Raw genomic sequence first — 21,263 nt, 5'->3', positions numbered from 1 at the left:
ACACACATATATCGCATTTATATCGTTCAAATCAGCTATTTTTTTTCAATTTCATAAGACAATAATATTATTTGGCCAAAATCCAACCCCACATGACCTGTTTCACTCCTATAAAGCAACACTGTACGGGTTAACAGTATCATACAAAAGTTTACAGTTTTCGTGACTGAGTCACACGAAATGAGAGATAGCCACACCACAGGGCGCGGGTCAGCGGAGCACCGCTCGCCTGCCCGTCACCCGTCTTCTCTCCCGTCTTCACATTGTTCGCTCGTTTTATATGCTTGTTAGTTCGTCCGGAAGGGTGTGGGTTCCGGTTGATGACTGCTGATGAAAGTCATCATTTGCTGATCCTAGTGTCAATTCATCACAGCTTCCCACGGCCAAAAGCACGACGTGTTGTTAAACATCCTGTTGTGCGACACCGACTGGGTGTCGCCACACGTACAGTCATACATTCACATGTACATTATAATATTCACATTACAACCAGTCCATAAAATTGTTTGTCAAGGGTCGTCCTGGCATATGTGTAAAATTCGCGTTGTAACATCGCTTTCCCCTTCCTCCTGCCATCACCAGCAGTAGGCAGTGGCTGTCAAGTCATGGCAGGCCAGAGAAATTTTAGGTTGCCATCCGTTCCTTAACCCGTAAAACATCAGAGACGTAAGAGATACGACAGTCGCTCTCAGACTTTTGAGCGACGGAGACAGCTTTGTTGAAACTACTCCAGTCCACTTCTTCATATTATTTTCTCAGTTGTGCAAAATTTGCCTTGCTATAATCGTATCTTCCTAAAGGGCTTTTATATGACACTTTTTCTACTAATTCTGGCTCTTTTTAACCCTTAGAGTACGGGTGGCGATAAATTTCTCTGGATGCTGTGCACGGGGAAAATTTAGGCATTTAAAAGTGGTGGAAATGGTGTCTTTCTTCTTTGCAATAACTGTATATTCATCTAGTATATATGGTGGTGTAATAAAACTTCTCTCCTATTAATAATAAAAACGTTATGACAGCCGAAAATATTGCACATATTCTCGTAGCCGTGACGTGTCGCATGGAAGCACCCCACACACACACTCTCTCTCTCTCTCTCTCTCTCTCTCTCTCTCTCTCTCTCTCTCTCTCTCTCTCTCTCTCTCTCTCTCTCTCTCTCTCTCTCTCTCTCTCTCTCTCTCTCTCTCTCTCTCTCTCCCTACCTACTTGCCCCTCCCTCCTCTGTCAATGTCACTACCCTAGCAGTCATCAGAGTCACTGTCACTTTGATTCGCCCACACTCTACTTCCGCCCGGAGCAGAGCAACTGCTTGACACGTCACGAGACATGCCAGATGTATTCTGAACAAAAGTGGAAAATGATCTGTGGCCTTCGGTAGGCCGCGCGCTGGAGACGAATGAGTATGTGTACGGATGCCAGATGCCTCCACCATTCTTCTGAGTCAAGAACTGGCGGTATATTTGAAATGTAGGGAGCGTAGAGTGTAGGGATGTACCGATGTATTGGTATCGGTGGTATCGGCACATTTTAAGAGTATCGGTATTGGTATCAGTATCGGTTGATTTTCTGCTGATACTACCGATACTTGAAGGAGTTTTGTACATCGCATGTCACTCTTAAATAATTTTGTTCAATAGAAATTGGATTTTCTAAATTGTTGAAAAAATATTAGAAAAGTGTAATTATCTAGTATCACGTTACTACATAGTTTGGAATTTCCCGCGATTTAATTTTCATCACTTTAAACGATAAGATTCATATTACTTTGAATAAAAGGTATATAATGCGTAAATCAAAAACAATGTAAATCAAACAAGAGGTAGGTTTCTATCGAAAAATAAATGTTCACTTCATTCAGTGGAGAGAGAGAGAGAGAGAGAGAGAGAGAGAGAGAAAATATATCCATATCACTGAGATATCCACTCAGGCACTCAGTCTCAGCCTCACTCGTGCGAGGAAGAAATGAGGGACACCATGAGCGACTGGCTAGTATTGGTACCAGTACCGAGCAGTCTGGTACCGGTACTGTACCGTATAGCTGGTACCGTTAGTACGTACCGGTACTGGTACCGGTACTGTACCGTATAGCTGGTACCGTTAGTACGTACCGGTACTGGTACCGGTACTTTTTTTTTTTCTTTCTTTTTTTTTTTTTTTTTTTTACGTCGTGGCCTATTGCGCTGGTAGGCTTCTTCCCAGTGGATCCTGATGGTCGGTCCAAGGCTTCTTCCCGGTGGGTCCTGATGGTTGGCCCAGCCCGTTCTGGTGCAGGCAAGTGTTTATAGGGGTGCCATCTTGCATTGGCTCATGCTGGCCTCCCGGGGCTCATCTTTAATCCTAGAATCTAGAGTCTGGGTTGATAGGTGGTCTTCTGGACAGCATGTGGGTAGTTTTAAGCCACTTGGCGGCGGCTGAAAAATCACAGCTTGGTGGCACCGGTCGGGGATTGAACTCGCGTCCTCCTGAACGCGGGGCTGTCTTGCTCTCCGTTCAGCCACCGCCTACCCCACCCCTATTGTTGAGTATCGCGGCAGCGTGGGTACTGTATTGTTGTTCAAGTGGGGTACGGGAAGAACTGAGGCAGGGTTCCCACTATTCCGTCTTGACAGATCCGTCGACGTTAATGACGTCAAAATGACGTCAGCAAAACAGGGATGATCCACTCCGTCAGTCCATTGCTCATCATTTGTTGACAAACATATGCACAGCATTAACCACAACAACTTCTTGTATATGTTATTTTGTAGGTAAGTACTTCTATTTCATATTTTCATGATATGTAGAATATTCAACATCACTGGACTGGCACCACCACCGCCGTTACGGACCCAAAAGTTAACTGGAGTTCATCTCTGGACAGGCTCCACGCGGGGTCCGGGCTCCGTTGATGACGTCACTGACGGTTGACGGATCTGTGAAAACGGAATAGTAGGAACCCCGCTGACCTCAGCTGTGTGGCCGTGGCGCCGTGTGAGGCCAGTTGCATGAGACATCTGGTGGCCACTCCATAAAATATCATGTATAAGTGAAAAAACGTGTAAATTAAACATTTATTTGGATTTTGGACCCCGCGTTATTTAAAAAACGCGTAAACCAAACTCGCGTGAATCGAGTTACCTGTATATGTGTGTGTATATATATATATATATATATATACTCAACCCTCGATTTGCCGGACCTCCATTTGCCGGATTTCGGATTTGCCGGACAAGAGTCCGTGGGGTAAAAAAAAAAAAAAAAGTCCGGGACAAGTCGATTTCAAACTACCGCGCCAGACAAAGTTCGCAAATCGGGCACTAGATGGCAGCGCGGGCGGACATACACGTCTAGTACTGGACTGTACACAAGTCTGCCGCGTCACACGAGTGTTGTGCTTACGTGCTTGTCGTGGATACACCTCTTCTTCACAACGATGCCACCCAAAAACCCACCAAAGAAAGTAACCAAGCATACAGCTAAACCTATTACAGGACAGTATAGGACAGCTATGCGAGGTGTAGTCCGGGGGTGGGTTGTGTTTCCCGGACATATATAGGGTAAAGTCCGGCAAGGGGGTAGACCCCCGGACATTTTCCATTGCCGGACATTTGCCATTCCCGGACAAGCCTTCCCCCCTTTTATCCGGCAAATCGAGGGTTGAGTGTATATATATATATATATATATATATATATATATATATATATATATATATATATATATATATAATACGACTGCATGGTGTTATGAATGGCTTGGGATTTGAGGGAAAGAAAATGTCTCTGTAAACCTTCCATTTCACTTGGCAACATGGCTCATGCGATGGTCACCCTTCCGCCACCACGGAAGACTCATGTAGGTCTCACTCTCACGTCCTGCACAGCCAAGCTATATAAGGTAAATAAGAGAGGGGGGGGGGGGGGGGAGGTAGCGAGCTCCTCTGAGGAGAGTGATGATGTTATGTGGCAGTAGCATGGCTCAGGGGAGCCGTGCCTAAAGGCTCAAGTTAGATTCAATAGACCATAGCGCGCCTTGTGACATCATCATTGTTTTGTGCATGCATGTGTTAAGACAGTTAATAACTTGTAGTTGCTACCACGGAGCTCTGTGAATCGCACCTTGGTGTTGAGGCCCAAAACTATGTACTAAACGCTTTGTGAATCCGGCCCTGGAGAAGTTGGAGTTTCTGGTTGCCCCTACCGCCAAAGCAGTAGGAGGAAAAAGGCCCAGTGTGACACCAGCTTACGGACAACTGACAACTCACTCCCGATTGGGCATATGGGCAATGCCCATAGCCATAACAGTTGGTGGAAAATGGCCAGTGTGATACTGCCTTAAGACAGCGAGGCTGCTGATTGGGTGAGCCGCCTTCAACTGCGGCTTCAAAATGACCCATTCCCTCTTCTCATTTTCTTCCTTTTTCCAAAGTATGTATTTTGAGATAACAAGGGAGTAAAGTGGAAAAAAAAAAAAAAGCTTCTCCACGGGTCGGAATAAATAAGCGCTTTTTCAGTGTTTTCAATACCCTGAGTTTTGCGATCCTCGAGTTTAGCTCTATACGTACCTTGGAAACGAAACAAGCGTTAAACTCGGGAGGGTACTGTAGTTTGATGACTGTGTGCTCCCCTTTACACATAGAGGTATATGAATACTTCATTATGCCAAATTTGTTTTGTTTACTTTTTTTATCTAGTATATCATCATTAATTATAAATCTCTGTGTCTCTTTATCTATACATTTGTATTCTCTTGCCTTATATCTATACATCTGTATTATCTTGCCTATTGCTCAAGAGGTCCCTTCAAGAAGTTGACCTTGTGCAGGGGTACCTGCCTCAACATTCCACCCCGTTGTGTTCCATTTCCTTTAATTGTCCCCTGACTCCTTCTAAAATATGTTCAATCTCCTACTATTTTACTGAGAATCTTCTCACACTCATGTAGTTCAGTACCTTCATTTTGTCATTTTATCAGATCCCATTCTCTATGATTCTCATTATTATCCATGTAATAGTTTTATTCAACACAAAGTACAATGTAAAAGTAACTGGGCAATGTTATTGTTAGATGTTGAACATGTCTTTTTGGTTGTCAATATAAAAGAGGCAGCAATATGCAGCTGATAGCATATAACTGAGGAAGCTGCAAAATGAGTCATAAATTATGCTTAAAATGTCCATTACATGCAGTCTATGTATTGCAATATATCTTGCCTCTTCAACCAGATGCAAGGCAGTACAGTATCCGAAGAATCTAGGATGAAGATGCTAGAGATCCTGCAGCGTGTCAAATCTGGGGAATCTGTGATGGAGGCTGAGGAGGAGGAACCCTTGGACTCAGATGATGAGGCGGACGAGGACTTGAGTGTCAGGATGGCAGGTTACACTCATCTTGATTTTGTGTTGAAATATACATGCTCCTCCCCCCCATCTTCTCTCTCTCTCTCTCTCTCTCTCTCTCTCTCTCTCTCTCTCTCTCATACTTGCCTCGGAGCCCCCTCAAGGGCAGGGAACCAGAAATGTCCCCAGGTTGGACCCCACTTGTGGTGATGACTCGTAATAGCTCCTTTAATTTTTTCTTTATTAACCCTTTCATTGCTAAGCTCTCGCAACGAGAATATCCCCTCAGGTGCGCTCGGGCACCCCAGCGGGTGAAGGTGATCTCTTTTAGCCACTATATCTCAAAAACTATTCATCACAGCTACACAACAAAAACACCATTGGAAAGAGGAGGCCAAGATCTACAGTACCCTCTCGAGTTTTGCGCTTGCTTCATTCCGAAGGTATGGCGCGAAACTCGAGGATCGCGAAACTCGAGGTATTAAAATCCATGTAAAAGCGCTTATTGGTTCCAACCCGTGGAAAATAATGACTTTTCCGACTTTACTTCCTTAATTATCACAATTTTTTCGACTTTACTCCCTTGTTATCTCAAAATACGTACAGGTAACTCTCGATTTACGCGAGTTTGGTTTACGCGTTTTTTAAATAACGCGGGGTCCAAAATCCAAAAAAAAAAATTTATTTACACGTTTTTTCCACTTATACGCGATATTTTATGGAGTGGCCACCAGATGTCTCACGCAACTGGACTCACATAGCGCCGCGGCCACACAGCAGAGCTCAGTTCTTCCCGCGCGCCACTTGAACAACAATACAGTACCCACGCTGCCACGCTACTCAACAATAGGGGTGGGCAGTTACCGGTACTAACGGTACTAGCTATATGGTACAGTACCGGTACCAGACTGCTCGGTACCGGTACCAATACTAGCTAGCCACTCATGGTGTCCCTCGTTTCTTCCTCACACGAGTGAGGCTGAGACTGAGTGCCTGAGTGGATATCTCGGTGATATGGATATTCTCTCTCTCTCTCTCTCTCTCTCTCTCTCTCTCTCTCTCTCTCTCTCTCTCTCTCTCTCTCTCTCTCTCTCTCTCTCCACTGAATGAAGTGAATAAGCATATTATTCCCACCATCACTCGTAGGTTATGACAGAGAACTAGGCAAGACACAATTCACACGTTTCTGGTGACACGCGGCATGCAGCTGTTTGTTGTATGGGTGTTGTTGTGTGGTTTGTAAACAATGCAAATGGCGGCCTGGCTAGTATTGCGCGAAATATCTCCTCGTACAAGACTCATGATGTACAGTTTCTGATATCATATTTACCCCATTATTCTCACTAATATTAATAATTAATAATGAACACATGGATATTTTTTTCAAATATGATTTTTTATGTAGCTTGTACTGCTCCTTAGTTATACAATCAAGCCACCTGTGACATCAAGATCAAGATCATACAAATGGCGCCCAACGGAAAAACGGGATAACAGCAAGGCATGGGCAATCCTCCATCGATTTCAATTTTGTATAGTAGTTATTAGATCGCCCTGTATTCTATGGTAACATATTATAAGACAGCTACGGACTATGAAGGATTATATACAATGATAAAGGAAAGTTTGCCGTTGTTATTGGATAAGACAAAAAACACCCTTAAAAACACCCCAAAGAAGAAAAAAATCATTAAAAATTTGTACATTCGACGTACAAGGCGCAGGGCTAAACTTTCAGGCATTTTTTTGAGAAAAAGGTGTGCGCTATACGCTGAAAAATACGGTATTTATTTTTCGACAGAAACCTACCTCTTGTTTGATTTACATTGTTTTTGATTTACGCGACCTCTCCAAGAACACAATACTCGCGTAAATCGAGAGTTACCTGTACCTTGTTAATAGGCAGAAAATGGGAAGTAAGAACAGATCGTTTTTAAACCCCAGTTGAAGGCAGCTGCCTTACAACTGGCTGGCAGTTCTGAATACATGCTTGTGATCCACGTGGTGTCGTCTGCTAAAGAAAGGGCGGTCGCTTGCGGTCACCCTTGGGACAGTTGGGCAAACCTATATTTTTCTGGTAGTTTTCTGTGTGTTATGAAATAATCTGCTAACTCTTTCTGTTAAAAATCATGAAATCACTAATATCATGATTGACTTCAATGCCTATTGAACGTAAACCGCTGCCGCCGCCACAAAATAGCTCGCAGAGAGGTTCAACTTGGTTACTGTTTCCTGATTTCCCTCAGAGCTCACAAAGATCACAAGTGGACAAACTAGAACAAAACCAGGAAAATTAATACTTTTAATGCTGTGTATTCCCACAGCGTGCATGCGTGGTGGACAGCAGAATGACTGATTTCAGCGGGGAGATATTTCTCGCAACACCGGCCAATGTAGTGGATCTTCTTCTTTTGACCTGTAACGCTTTGTATCGCTTCTTAGGTCTTCTTCTTCTTCTTCGTGGGTGTTTTATGGGGCTAGTTAGGCTGTGGGCCCACAGCCTCTAGAGCCCCGTCAGTGGTTGTTGTTATCAGGAGTCGTTGATTGTGTTGGCCAGCCTGTCACCAGGGCGGGAGTTAGATCCTGTCGAGTTGCCCTGACTTCTGCAGGAAGGTTTGCGTGCACTTGAGGGCGTGGAAGGCAGTGTTGGGGCTGAGGGCGTCGCTGCCCAGCAGGTCCTCTAGGGTTGGCCTGTGAATACGGAGACTGGTTAAGGATGCTTTGAGGGTGGTGCGGAGGGAGTGGAATCTTGGGCAGTGGAGGAGGAGGTGTTCTGGTGTGTCAGGTTGTGTGGGGCACCATGGGCAGTGTGGGTCTCGGACTATGTTCAGTCTGTGCAGGTGGGCGTTGAGGCGGGTGTGTCCAATCCTTAGACGGGTGATGGCTGTGTCCAGGGGGCGACTGGGGGAGAAGGGGCGCCAGTGCCGGGCGGGGGAGTGTCTGTAGTGGCCGAGGGTGAGCTGTCTGAGGTTTATCGTTAGTCTGGTGGTCCAGTGGCTGTTGGAGGACTGTCGGAGGTGGGTCTTGAGGTCACTGTGGTCCGGAGGGCTGTGAATTGGCTGGGGGTGTGTGTGTGCCAGGTTGGCAGCTTGGTCCACCACTGTGTTGCCCACGATGCCTATGTGGGAAGGGACCCACTGAAGGTGGACCCGTCTGCCCCCGGAGGTCGGCTGTGCCAGGAGGGAGTGGATGGCAAAGCGTAGTGTGTGGTGTGTGTGAGGTCTGTGAGTTGAGAGGAGTTGGAGGGAAGTGAGGGAGTCAGTAAAGAGGGAGACTGATTGGTGTGGGGGAAGCATTGTCGCTGCTGTGAGGCCTTCCCTAATGGCAAAAAGCTCTGCTCCAAGGATGGTGGTGTGGGGTTGGAGTTTCCAGTTGGTGGAGGTGTGTAGGGTTGGGAGGTATATGGCCGCACTAGTGGAGGGAGGGGAGGGAATATGGGAGCCGTCTGTGAATATGAAAAAGGTGTCCCTGTATTTGGTGGAGAGGAGAGACAGGAAGAGGGCCTTCCCCTGGTGTGGACAATCTGCTTTGGTCCATGGTGTCTGAAGGTCTAGGGAAATGAATGAAGGAAGGGGGTGCGCACTTATACACTTCACCCTGAACTTAGGTGTTTTTCTGTCCTTTTCTTTCCCTGATTTTGCTTTTCTATGCCCTTTTGCTATTTTCACTTACTTTTCACCGTCGCTGCCATGCATTACAGGTCAAAAGAAGAAGAAGAAGAAAAGGAAAACAACACCGGGAGATCTACAATTTTCAATGACTTGATAAAAAGATTTTTGGACTGTGGTTCCACAGCATGAGGTGTTCTCTTATCTTGTTAATCAAGTAGTAAGCAAAGCAGCTCTGCCAGTCCATTTTACGAATCTCTTGGTGGGCCATCTTCCACTGCTCCTCACTCATCATGCAGCCACTGCCGTCGTCTGTTTGTTTACATGCAGCCGTTCGGTACATACCAAAGAGACTATATACGAAGAGATAGTGGTATGTAGTAATTCCTTGGGCGTGCGGAAGTAGCGCCATCTATTGCAGCCCACCAAAAACGTAACTTTTCAGGGGTAGCTTTACTATTTTTGAAGTACCTGCCACAGCACCCTATCTAGCCTTTACCTATTTTTTTCATTATTGTAAAATGATTTACTAATGGGGTAAAGAAAAATATATTTGTTCTTATGTTTTATTAGGTATTATCTACACTATATCAATTTGTTATTTTAGGAAAAATATGGAGTAGAAAGCATTTGCTAATATATATATATATATATATATATATATATATATATATATATATATATATATATATATATATATATATATATATATATATATATATATATATATATATGTGTGTGTGTGTGTGTGTGAGTGTAGCAAACATATCCAGTGCTTTAAATACAAGCAAAGCATACAACATTCTATGCATGCTAGATTACTATAATGCCTTTGCAACTGTGGTAACCCGGATGTCACACTGGTCCTGTGTCCCAGGGTAATGGGTTCCCTAACACCACAGGCTCAAGGGCCAATGTTACAGAGATGAGCACCAAGGCCACGCGCTGCTACAGCGTATGCCCCCAACCGTACCTTTACCTTTTGCAAAATGCTCTTAACTGAATAAAAATATCATACTAACTGTACAAGTGCCAGATAATGGCAAGCATTGCATACTGCTTGACAGGGCAGAGAACAAAAGCTTCTAAGCATTACAACTGAAATAAACAATGGGAGACACTCAAAGCTTGTTGACTGAACATGACCCAATTTATAACAGGCAAAACCAACAATGGTGTGTTATATACAATGAAAACTGTATAAAAATGTTGCAAGGCACATCAATATAAGAGCAAAGCATCATAAAACATGCTGAAATACATGATGGAGGACATCAAGAAGGTAACACATGAGTTGTCTTAAATGGAATGCAATAACTTGGTGGTCCTGGGAGACAGCCGAGCCTGGAGGTGAAAATGGGATGTAGGACACAGTATGATCTCACAAGCTCTGACCTTGGTGTCAGGGTCATGAAGATATTAAGCACAGTAGGCACAACTATGCAGTGGAGGCACATATGATAAAAGCAAATGAGACAAAATAAGGCAACTCATAGTGTAGAAGATAGCAGGAAAGTTATGCTGCAGTATGTGGCACCAAATCACAGGGCAGAGAGTGATATGTATTTCATAGGCTACATCAGTAAACATGTAGCATTTATTGCAGGAACCACACATTAAAGTTGGATGTAATAAAATATATGTTTTTAGCACACATTAAAGTTGGATGTAATAAAATCATTTGATATGAAACTCCTTGAACTGGCCAACCAAACAAACCACTCTCTGTCCCCCCCTCCCCCCCTCCCTTCAAAAAAGCATTATTTTTCACAAGGTGTATGAGGCATTAGTCAAGAATAGCAACTGCCATTACATTTTGTCAAAAAAAAAAAAAAATCATACCTATGTGATTATTTATATCATATAAAGCACAAAAAATTGCTTACTGTAATACAAACAAGATTACTCCTGGAAGCCACATTAATGATGCCAGACACGTGATGATAGACACTTAGTGTGATGAAATTACATGCTGTATTTCACATTATGAAACCAAGCCAAGTGTCACTGCAGCACATGTTAGGTAAGGCAGACACCAAAAGCTTGTTACCTGAACAAGATTAAATATAACAGGCAAAATCCACAATAAAGCATTGCATACTGTTGGGTAGGGAAGAGAACAAATGCTTCCAAGCATTACACCTGAAATAAACAATGGCAGATATTCAAAACTTGTGAGCTGAACAAGATCTGATTTATAACAAGCAAAACCAACAATGGTGCATTACATGCGATATCTGGCAGGGGATTCCTTGCATTACAATTGGAAAGTGGCAGACACCTAAAGCTTGTTAACTGAACAAGATCTGATTTACAACAGGCAAAACCAACAATGGTGCATTACATGTGATATCTAGCAGGGGAGATAAATGATTCCTTGCATTACAACTGGAAAGTGGCAGACACCCAAAGCTTGTTAATTGAACAAGATTTGATTTATAACAGGCAAGCCCAACAATGGTGCATTACTTGCAATATTTGTCAAAGTATATGGAAAAAAATTCTTGGCGTAACAAGAATAATACTAAATAATGGCAAATCCCACGAAGTTTCTCTTCTTTTGACAAAGCCTGAGCTCTTTGCTGCAGGGCTGTCACAGTCTGTTTGCTCCAGCCAACATTTACTGAAATACCCCTGAGTCATGAGTGAAGTGTTGAAACTGAAGGCAAGTGGAATACTGTGCTTAGAAATCTAGTAGCATTTGGACTTTGATAGTATAAGGCCAGAGCAAACCTCCTCTCTTGTAACCCATATCTCCTACTAGGCTTAGATCTTGGCATCTTGCAGCATGTTAAACCTGACCTCAGAAAAAATCCATCCCTATTGGATCTAAAAAATTGCTGGCTCTGGGCTAAAACTGCCCAGGAGTTGTAACAGCCTGGGCTTTGAGCTGCCTTGCCTCCCGGCGCAGACGGCAGACTGTTGTGTGCAGCAATTTTCACTTTTCATGTCTGAAAATACATGAAAAAATATTTAATCACAATTCTAAATAATAAAATATGTGCATGTAATTGCATTATTTTCAGTGCTATAAGGACAGTGAATCTAAGCATTGACATTATGTCTGTACGCCAGCTTCGATGGAAGGCTTCACTTAGATTGCCTGACAAGAGTAATATTTTCAGATGGGGGAGAGGATACAACTGGAGACTCTTGACAGATACAATGTCAAGATCTACAAGCACCCATTTACCATATATATCTTTGATGTTCAGTCCATACTAAAACGTTTGTCAATGTGTTGCCACACTAAAAATCTAAAAATTCCCTGTTTCTGCAATGTTAGTCATACCTAAGCCCTGCTAAACCATCCAAGTGAATCAAGAATGAGTTCTGGGCGGCAGCATGAGCCAATACTAAATGGCGCCACCTTAAAAAAATTGCCTGCATCAAGACGGGCCTGGGCCGACCACCAGGTCCCTGAAGAAAACCTACCGGCGCTATAGGCAGGTGGGGAAAAAAAAGAAAAAAAAAAAAAGGATCACATCAGAAGAATGGACAAACATTTGTTAGTGGCACTTCAAGGTTATGCTACCTCTTCAAAGATTGGCCAGTCATGGTTTAAAGTGGAACAGGATAAACAAGAAACAGGCAGGTATCTGTGGACACTACTGTTACTATCAATTGCCAGCCTTTGGCAAAATTTGAACCTATGCTATCAAAAACATAAGACCCATATGCTGATCACTCGATTAATCGTAACGGTACTACACCCATAGAAACATAATAGAGTTGAAATATATCATTCAAAATGTCAGCCTTTTTACATACCTTTTTTTTAAGATATGAAGCCTACTGGTGTAACAGTTAAATATTGAACTCAGTTTGTATGCAGAGATGTGAAGTATGTTATTAAGCTGTAATGTTTCCAACACATTAGTTGTGATTAAAGCAACATGGAATAGTAACTAAAGAGGAAAAATTATCACTGAGAACAAGAGGTTCCTTACTATATTGTGGTGAGCTTGATGGCCGAGTCGAGTTTCCTCCAACCCCATCAAGTTCACACCCTGTTGAGAGGCAATTTTTTAATCAAAGTGAAAAATGGATGCAAATGGTCACTAAAACTAGTAATTATACTTGGTGTCACAAATTCGGGCAAAGAATTTAGGGAAGGACTCCCGGACTTGGCGTCACTGATGAGGTAAATGATCTCGTGCACTCATTGGGCTATAATATATACATTGTTATAATGTGTATTATTGTCTTGTTACTATATATTACCTACTGATAATGGAAATACATGTCAGGATTAATCATCAAATACAAGGAAAAAAGAATCATGTATGGAAATTGTGAACTTTTAAGTTCATGTAACAAACAAGGTTTATTATACACAAAAAGGTTGGATACTTCAGATGTAAGAGATTTTTGGATATAACATCACCCCCTTCCTCCATATTGTTTTTTTAAAGCAAGGGTTGACTACAGCTGATTATTATTTGCGGCAGGTTTCACGACTTTTTTTTAGTGCAAAGCATCTGGAAATCAATGATCATTATAAGGAATACTTCTCATGAGTAGCTACTAAAACTTGACAACCTAGAAGGATGCACCATCAGACTGTAAGGGATAGATATATTATAAGACATAGCTACATTAGTGGATCCAAGGGGGGGCCCAGGGGGCCCGGGCCCCCCAATGGTCCTGAGTGATACAGGAAAACTAGCTCAAAAGCGCGCTGTGGCTAAAACAATGCTTTGGCACAAAATTCAGGCTGTTATACCCATTGATTTAGGTCACTCCACCAGTTTTTCAAGACCAGGACTGCCGAGAATGACTAATCGGTAATGCTAATGCTCTTTCCACCCGCAAAAAGTCTGACGTCTCCCCCAAAACTCATTTCCTGGATCTGCACCCAAAGACATACCGTAACATGGTTCAGTGATCATGGAGAAAAAAAAATGGTAAGACAATCAATATCCAATCATTTCAGGATACATAAATCAGCATCCATATGAAGGAATTCTACAACTTAAAAGTGATGTTGAGCAGGGCATGTGTTAAGTGACTTACACAGTCTATTTTGTGAAGTCATAATTAGATTAATAACACAACAATCAACAAACACTAGATGAAGTATTCATACCAAAATCAGTACATGGAGCTGGTGCACTGCAATGGGAAGCACAGTCCTGCAGCTAACCAAGAGGGTTGGATGGTGCCATGTACTTCAGGGGGTGGCTAAATTTCTTCACCCTTTGCCTCTTTCTTGGACTCTCCCCTTCAGCTGCCACATTCTCTTGGATGATATCGGACGTGTTCAGATCTGTTGGGATGTGGTTGTGTTAGATGTGGAATATCATACAACAGTGGAACATGGAAGGGAAGAGTATGTCCACACAGTAAAATACAGAGATGAGGATTGCACTGCATTAGTTGAGTGATTACAAGATGTAAATTGAAATTCTTTGGATACTGAAAGGATGTGCGGGGACAACTGGGTGAGAAGGGAGAGAGATGCAGATTTGTATGTTATATAGCTAGTTACACCAATGAAGACTTAGGACATACACATTCAGAAAGACCACAATTTTGGCTGCTAGACGGAAAAGCACTAGATGTCAAAGTGCCAGGACATTGAAGGAAGTAATAATAAGAAAAGCAATAATAATTAATGAGTAAATATATTTTTGATATTTTTTTTTATCTTAATACTAGTATTGGAATTTTCAAACACTAAGAATATAATAAATAAATATTGATAAATTAATGAAAATAAATACATTAATTGTACTAATACTACCACTAACAATATTAACAGCACTGCACCTAATAGACTGAGCAATAAACTGAGTCTGATATGTAACCATAATTAAACTGTCTCTGTCTGAGTGTTATGTGAAGCTTGCTCCATGCACCGTGATAGGAATGGCATAAATGCATGCAGGTTGCTGAGATACTTACAGTCACCAGCCACTTGTAGATATGGCACAAAAATGCGTTGGAAGCATTGGCGGCCAACCTCTATTTATTTAATTGTTATTTTCTTTAAACAAAGGAGACAGCTGAAGGGCAACAAAGCATACTAGAAAAAAAAGCCCCACTACTCACCACTCCCAAACAGACAAAAGTAGAGTCTTGATACACTCTTCTTGAAGGTCAAATTATAGGCAGGAGGAAATGCAGACGATGGAAGGCTGTTCCAGAGTTTATCAGTGTAAGGGATGAAAGAGTGAAGATGCTGGTTAACTTTTGCATAAGATGTTTGGCAAGATAGAACATGCAGTAATTGACTTAAATTAGAAAAGTATAGATTTAGGAGGGAAATGGGCAGGCATTGGTTTAGTAGTAGGGTGGTGGGGGAATGGAACAGACTCAGCAATCACATAGTGAGTGCAGGGACAATAGCTTGTTTTTAGAGTAGACTGGATAGCTACATGGATGAGGCTGACAGGTGGTAATGGGGAGGAATCTGGAGCTGTCGTGTGTAGGCCATTCGGCCTCTTACATAAGAACATAAGAACGCAGGAGTCTGCAAGAGGCCGGTAGGCCTGTACGAGGCAGCTCCTTTGACCCTAAGCTCCCGTGTATCTAATCCCACCTAATATCGCTGTCCATGAATTTATCTAGTCTATTTTTGAATGTGACAATTGTATTGGCACTCACCACATGACTGCTAAGCCTATTCCACTCATCCACCACCCTGTTAGTAAACCAATTTTTGCCTATGTCCCTGTTGAATCTGAATTTATCCAGTTTAAACCCATTACTTCGTGTCCTACCCGGTTCTCTTACCAACAAAACCTTATGAATGTCTCCCTTATTAAAGCCCTTCATCCATTTATAAACCTCGATCATGTCTCCATGCACCCTTCGCCTTTCTAGAGAATGCAAGTTTAACTGTTTGAGTCTTTCCTCGTATGGCAAGTTTCTCAACCCCTGAATCATCTTAGTCATCCTCCTCTGCACCGATTCTAACATTTTGATATCCATTCTATAGTAGGGTGACCAGAACTGAACCGCATAGTCAAGATGAGGTCTAACTAATGCTAAATATAGTTTGAGGAAGACTTCAGGGCTTCTGTTGCTTACGCTCCTTGAAATAAATCCCAGTACCCTATTAGCTCGATTTCTAGCTTGAATGCATTGTGCCCTTGGACGGAGATCAGAGCTCACTAAGACCCCTAAATCCCTCTCGCACCCAGACCTACTTATGAGAGTGTCATTTAAGCAATAGTTATGTGAGGGGTTGTTCCTACCTACACTCAGAATACTGCACTCTTGCCGCGGGAGGAGGGGAGGCATGCAGTTAGCAAGTTCAGAACAGCTGTCAGCATGAAAATGATTAGAATTTCCACAGTATCATTATTTATATATATATATCACGTACCCCGGCTGGCATTCTTCCATAATAAATGTAGCTTCACACCAGGCTGTGTCCTCTTTATCACCACAAAGGGACATGATTTGAGGCTCCGGCTGGTAAACGTGGCGGCCGCGGCGGTGTTATGATTTTTGAATGAGGCAGCGTTGCAATCGGAGCAGAGAAAGGTATTGCTGCGAATAGCGGTATAATAAACAGTATAAGTTAGACCAAGATAATTATATTCACCCACTCTTTCCCCCTACAAACCAATGATTCACTGTAAATCATTACTGATGGAAGTCAGTGTGCGTGCTAAAACAATGAGTTTGGAAGAAAAACATGATCACATAGTTTTTAAAGAACAGCAGTAGGGCTACAACCTTGATTCATTCCAGTATGTATACAGAAAGGTTAAACACATAAAACACATCTAACCACTGGTAGCCTCCCACACATGCAGAGAAAGTAATATAATTGCGGTATAATAATATAACAATAATAGCATTACTCATGACATGCAGTCAGGCTATATCTACCTAGTAAATATATATATAGTTCCTACTGTTCATTTTAATATTTATCTACCTTTATTTTTTATTTAAAATGGGAAATAACTGGACTTAAGAAAAAAAAGTAGCAACATTTGCTGCTTGATCCCATGTAGCAATACTGCTGATGGGTACTGGGGGTTGGGGGTCGGTCTAGAGGGGGGGGAGGCGCCTGGATGTAAACAAAGCTGCTCCTGCGCCATCTGTTGCAACCGACATACACCACCACCCGCCCACGGTCTCCCATAGAGGCCCCCTCTCCTGTTCTATAGTCTCCTTGGTACATACGTACCCACGCTCGTACTCAACATCGTTTTCCATCCATAAGGACAACCAACAACTTGCTCCTGGTTGGACACCGCCTTTTAAGGCAGCACGCATGACGCCGACGGTAGGTAGACGTGACCCGTACATGTCAAAGCAACGCGAAACTTGTGGCGGTAATGCACGAAACTCGTGATTTTTTTTTTTTTTTTTTTTTACGTCGTTGCCTGTTGCGCCGGTAGGCATCTTCCTGGTGGGGCCTGATGGTCGGCCCAAGGCTTCTTCCAGGTGGGTCCTGATGGTCGGCCCAGCCCGTTCTGGCGCAGGCGAGTGTTTATAGTGGCGCCATCTTGCATTGGCTCATGCTGCCCCCCGGAACTCGTTCTTGATTCGCTTGGACGGCTTCCTCTAGAGTCCGGGTTGATGGGTGGTCTTCAGGACAGCATGTGGGTAGTTTTAAGCCACTCGGCGGTGACTGGAAAATCCGAGTAGTAGTGTGGGGATTCGAACCCGCGTCATCCATCACACGGTGAATGTGGGCCCAGTACGCTACCAGTTCGGCCACCGCCTACCCAATGATGGTAAGAATTTAGGACTAAGCGCTAAACTCGAGGATCGCGAAACTTGAGAGGGTGCTGTATAAGATTCGGTTATGTAAGCCTCTCCTGCGAAAGTACAGGCATGTTCAGGGGGTGTTGCCTGTGAAGATGTACATTTATACGTGCGCGATGGTCAGCCGTAAGGCAACTACTGTAGATCTCTTGATGATGGGGTGCTGGCAGGGCGGTATTGCCAATTGCAAAATTTACAACTATTTGGTCAAAATATCAGTCATGTGATAGGTGCAGCTTGCAAAAATGTCGCTATATTGCACAACAACATCCACCAGTTGCTCGTCTGTAGATTTTCCGCGCTGGGCTGACATGATTTTCCACCAAATTTAGTGAAAAACCCACTCAATTGGCAATCCTGTGTTGTGAGAAATAGTGTTGGAACACTCTCATACGCGGGAGATTTGAGTGCGGATGGAGCTCGCAGCGAGCGTTTAGCACCACCAGTAAATACGCCTAACGCTCGCTTCGAGTGTTTAGCCATGAAAGGGATAACTTAAGTAACATCCATGGATTTTTGCTTTAATACACAGGTTTTGATTGAGGCTGCTTTTTTATGTGCAGCCCATAGTGTTGTTAGGTTTTCTTGAGTGGATCTAGTGGTTGGCCCCAGCTTGTTAATGGTGCTGGCAAGTATTTGTTTTATAGTGGTGCCATTCCTACTTGGCTCATGCTGGTTCTAGAGTATTCTGACATTTCTCTCTTGTACAGCCTCTGGATCCTCTGGAAACAGTTCCTCTGGTATGCATTATGCTTCAGCTTGGTAGGAAAACCTGAGGATGTACTTTTCAGGTGTCCCAGATATACCATGAAATGATAACTGTTTTCAGGCCATAGGCTTCTCTGTGTGTTCCTAGTCCATTAAAGAGGTGATTGTCTCTGGGATGGAGGCAAATATACCATGTTATTTTTTTACTTCTCATGCTCACGTGGTTCATTCTTGCTTCTTTATATGCTATCAAAGATAGTGAGGCAGCTCATAAGAGATACCAGATCCTTTCATCTACAAAAAATCACACGTTATATTTCTCCCTGTGCCCATGTTATATCTATTCTTGAACTTACCAAAAACTTTCACTGAAAAAATGTCAAAATATTACTACTAGCTCGGGTGGAGGCAGCGAGTGAGTGAACTGATGCACCGTTGGGCGTGTGCTCCTGGTTATTTAGTTAAATATTCAACTTCTGTCTCACTTGATACTGTTTTGCCTCAAACAAATGAAAAATGCAAACATCAGAGAAAGCATATTCATTACCACATACACATATAAAGAAAGAACAGTTATACATTTCATAGTCGGGTAGGCGGTGGCTGAGTGGTTAGTGTGCTGGGCTCACATTCACCACGCCATGGACAACGTTGGTTCGAATACCCACGCTGCAACCTGGGATTTTTCAGTCGCCGCCGAGTGGCCTAAGACTACACACATGCTGTCCAGAAGACCACCCATACACCCGGACTTTAGAAGAAACCGTCCAGTGAATTAAGAATGAGTTCCGGGGAGCAGCATGAGCCAAGCATAACTGGCGCCACTATAAAAATTGCCTGCGCCATGACGGGCTTGGGGCCGACCATCTGGCCCCAGAAGAAAGCCTACCGGTGTGGTGTCATGAGACATCCCAAGATCGTGAGACATCCCATCCTGAATACATATATGAATTTCAACACGGTACCGTGTCTTTTGTCAACTGCTTGTCAGGATCTGTCCCACCCAAGTTTACTTATATTATTAAGAAAGCAAATGATGACGTACGTATATATATAACTAGGATATCAACAATCACTCTTCTTTTTCTTGTGACCTGTTCTGCTTTGCAGTGCTTTTTAGGACCTCCTTGGTACTTTTTTTACACTTGGATGGTTCAGTTATTTGTTTTTTGGCATATTCTGAGTGAAAAAAGTGCATGTTACACTCCGCAAAATACGGTATATTTCATTCTGGGGACATCTGGGAATGTGGTCACATAAACTACAACAAAGAAAAACACAACGTGTAACTCACCTCCGTAAGGGCGGTCACCTTTGATGACACAGAGCGAGTCAGTACGAATGGAAAACAACCAACCAGTATTAACCAGGCGCTCGGCAACCCCACAGTGAACCGGCCAACCTCCAGGACTAGACAGGGAACACAACAACGCAGCCAACAGCCCAAACAGCAAAACCATCACACCATCGCCGAGAGCCAACCAATCCACTGCCACGACCCCAAGTCACCACGTAGACTCCATCGACGCCCAGCACACCTCCCATCCCGTCCCACGCCAACAGCTGACTATGCGAGCGTTGCCGAAATTGGCTCCCTCGTCATTTCAATTGCTTCGCCAACTGCTCCGCTTTGCTGAATCCATCTGTCTCGAACGACCAAACAGTTGAGCCTAAACTACCAATTAGCCTACTTGAAGTATCTATTTATAACCACAGGGAACTGTTGTGTCAAACGGAGGTGTTTTAAATGTTGTTTTCGTACCAGTAACAATATCCTCTGGGCATACCAAAACCTAACCATCGGGGTATGAGACGCAGGGTGATTTTTTGAATCTTCATAAGAGAAGGATTATATCACAGTGTCCCTAGCCTGGCCATCTTGGATTCGCTGCAATCGTTGCAACCACCGTTATCACCACTATGTCGGTCAGCAGTAGTTCCGAGTCTGGCTCTAAATATCTGCCAGGTGCTTCTACTGAAGAGTATAGTGATGATACCTCAGAAAGTGGTGATAGTGACTTAGTAGATGACAGTGATGAGGAGTTTTCAGACACTGTGGAGCCAGTGGAGGAACAAGTCTGGCGCCTCATGTCTGACCCTTTCAGTGATACCCGGCCTGACCCCGTACCATCGTTTGGTGATGCTCACCCATCATTGTCCTCTCATGTGGCTCAGTTTACTTGCCCGCACAAGGCTTTTTGTCATTATTTTGATGAAGAAGTGATTGACAAGCTGTGTTTATGGATGAATTCCCAGGCTGCCGAACATTTTGCCGCAACCGGGAAACGAAAGGTGAACGGGTTGATGTGGGATGAAATGTACGTGTTCATTTCCTTGGTGATGGTCATGAGATCGTGAAGTTACCTTGGATGCACATGTATTGGTCCCGTGGTGTGCATTGTGCAGCTTGGTGGCCCGAGGATGCCTAAAAAAGTGATTATAATGAGGGGGTACGGAGCACGCAGGGAGTGGCGAGTGCGAGCGGTATACAGGCCTGGGTTGGGTAAACGGGAGCGGTGCGGAAAGGATTAATATCAATTTAACCTACAAGAATGCACATCATCTTGAATTCTCTCTCACACAACTTTAGTGGTTATGTTTCTGATAAATCTAGATCCAGTCCATCCATAATATCATTGATGCTTAAGTTTTAGGTGATATTCCTGCATTCTCTTTTTATACACCTTTCTGCTGTTAGGGGTTAGGGGCATATGCTGGGGTAGGCGTTGCCTCGCCAAGCCCAGGGGTCCCTCCAAGCAAATCTTCATGCAGGCCTCCTTCTCATCCTAAGTACCTCCTGGCAGGATCTATCAACTTGCTATCTATCTATCTATATCTCCGATGCCTTGCTCCCTCACAGGAACTTCCCTCCAGGGGGTGGCCGCAGCAGAAGTGTCT

General features: G+C 43.4%; 1 protein-coding gene and 1 long non-coding RNA gene across 5 annotated transcripts in view; one reads left to right on the top strand and one right to left on the bottom strand.

The window, feature by feature from the left end:
* LOC126997311 (zinc finger HIT domain-containing protein 2-like) overlaps positions 1–21,263 on the top strand; it is a 107,271-nt gene that overhangs the window by 22,166 nt on the left and 63,842 nt on the right. For all 4 annotated transcript variants that reach the window (XM_050858314.1, XM_050858313.1, XM_050858316.1 and 1 more), the window contains one exon: positions 5,203–5,356. In XM_050858314.1, the coding sequence (XP_050714271.1) occupies positions 5,203–5,356 (154 nt within the window). The remainder of the gene's footprint in view (positions 1–5,202; positions 5,357–21,263) is intronic.
* LOC126997318 (uncharacterized) lies at positions 9,667–20,669 on the bottom strand. Its single transcript, XR_007752032.1, has 3 exons — positions 14,014–20,669; positions 12,875–12,934; positions 9,667–11,875 (listed from the first exon to the last, which is right to left on the bottom strand). It is a non-coding gene; the product is annotated as an uncharacterized LOC126997318 (long non-coding RNA).

The sequence above is a fragment of the Eriocheir sinensis genome, chromosome 12 (genome assembly GCF_024679095.1).
Source record: "Eriocheir sinensis breed Jianghai 21 chromosome 12, ASM2467909v1, whole genome shotgun sequence".
Classification (NCBI taxonomy): domain Eukaryota; kingdom Metazoa; phylum Arthropoda; class Malacostraca; order Decapoda; family Varunidae; genus Eriocheir; species Eriocheir sinensis.
Note: the sequence above shows the minus strand (reverse complement) of the source record. Positions and strands in the feature narration are given on the sequence as shown.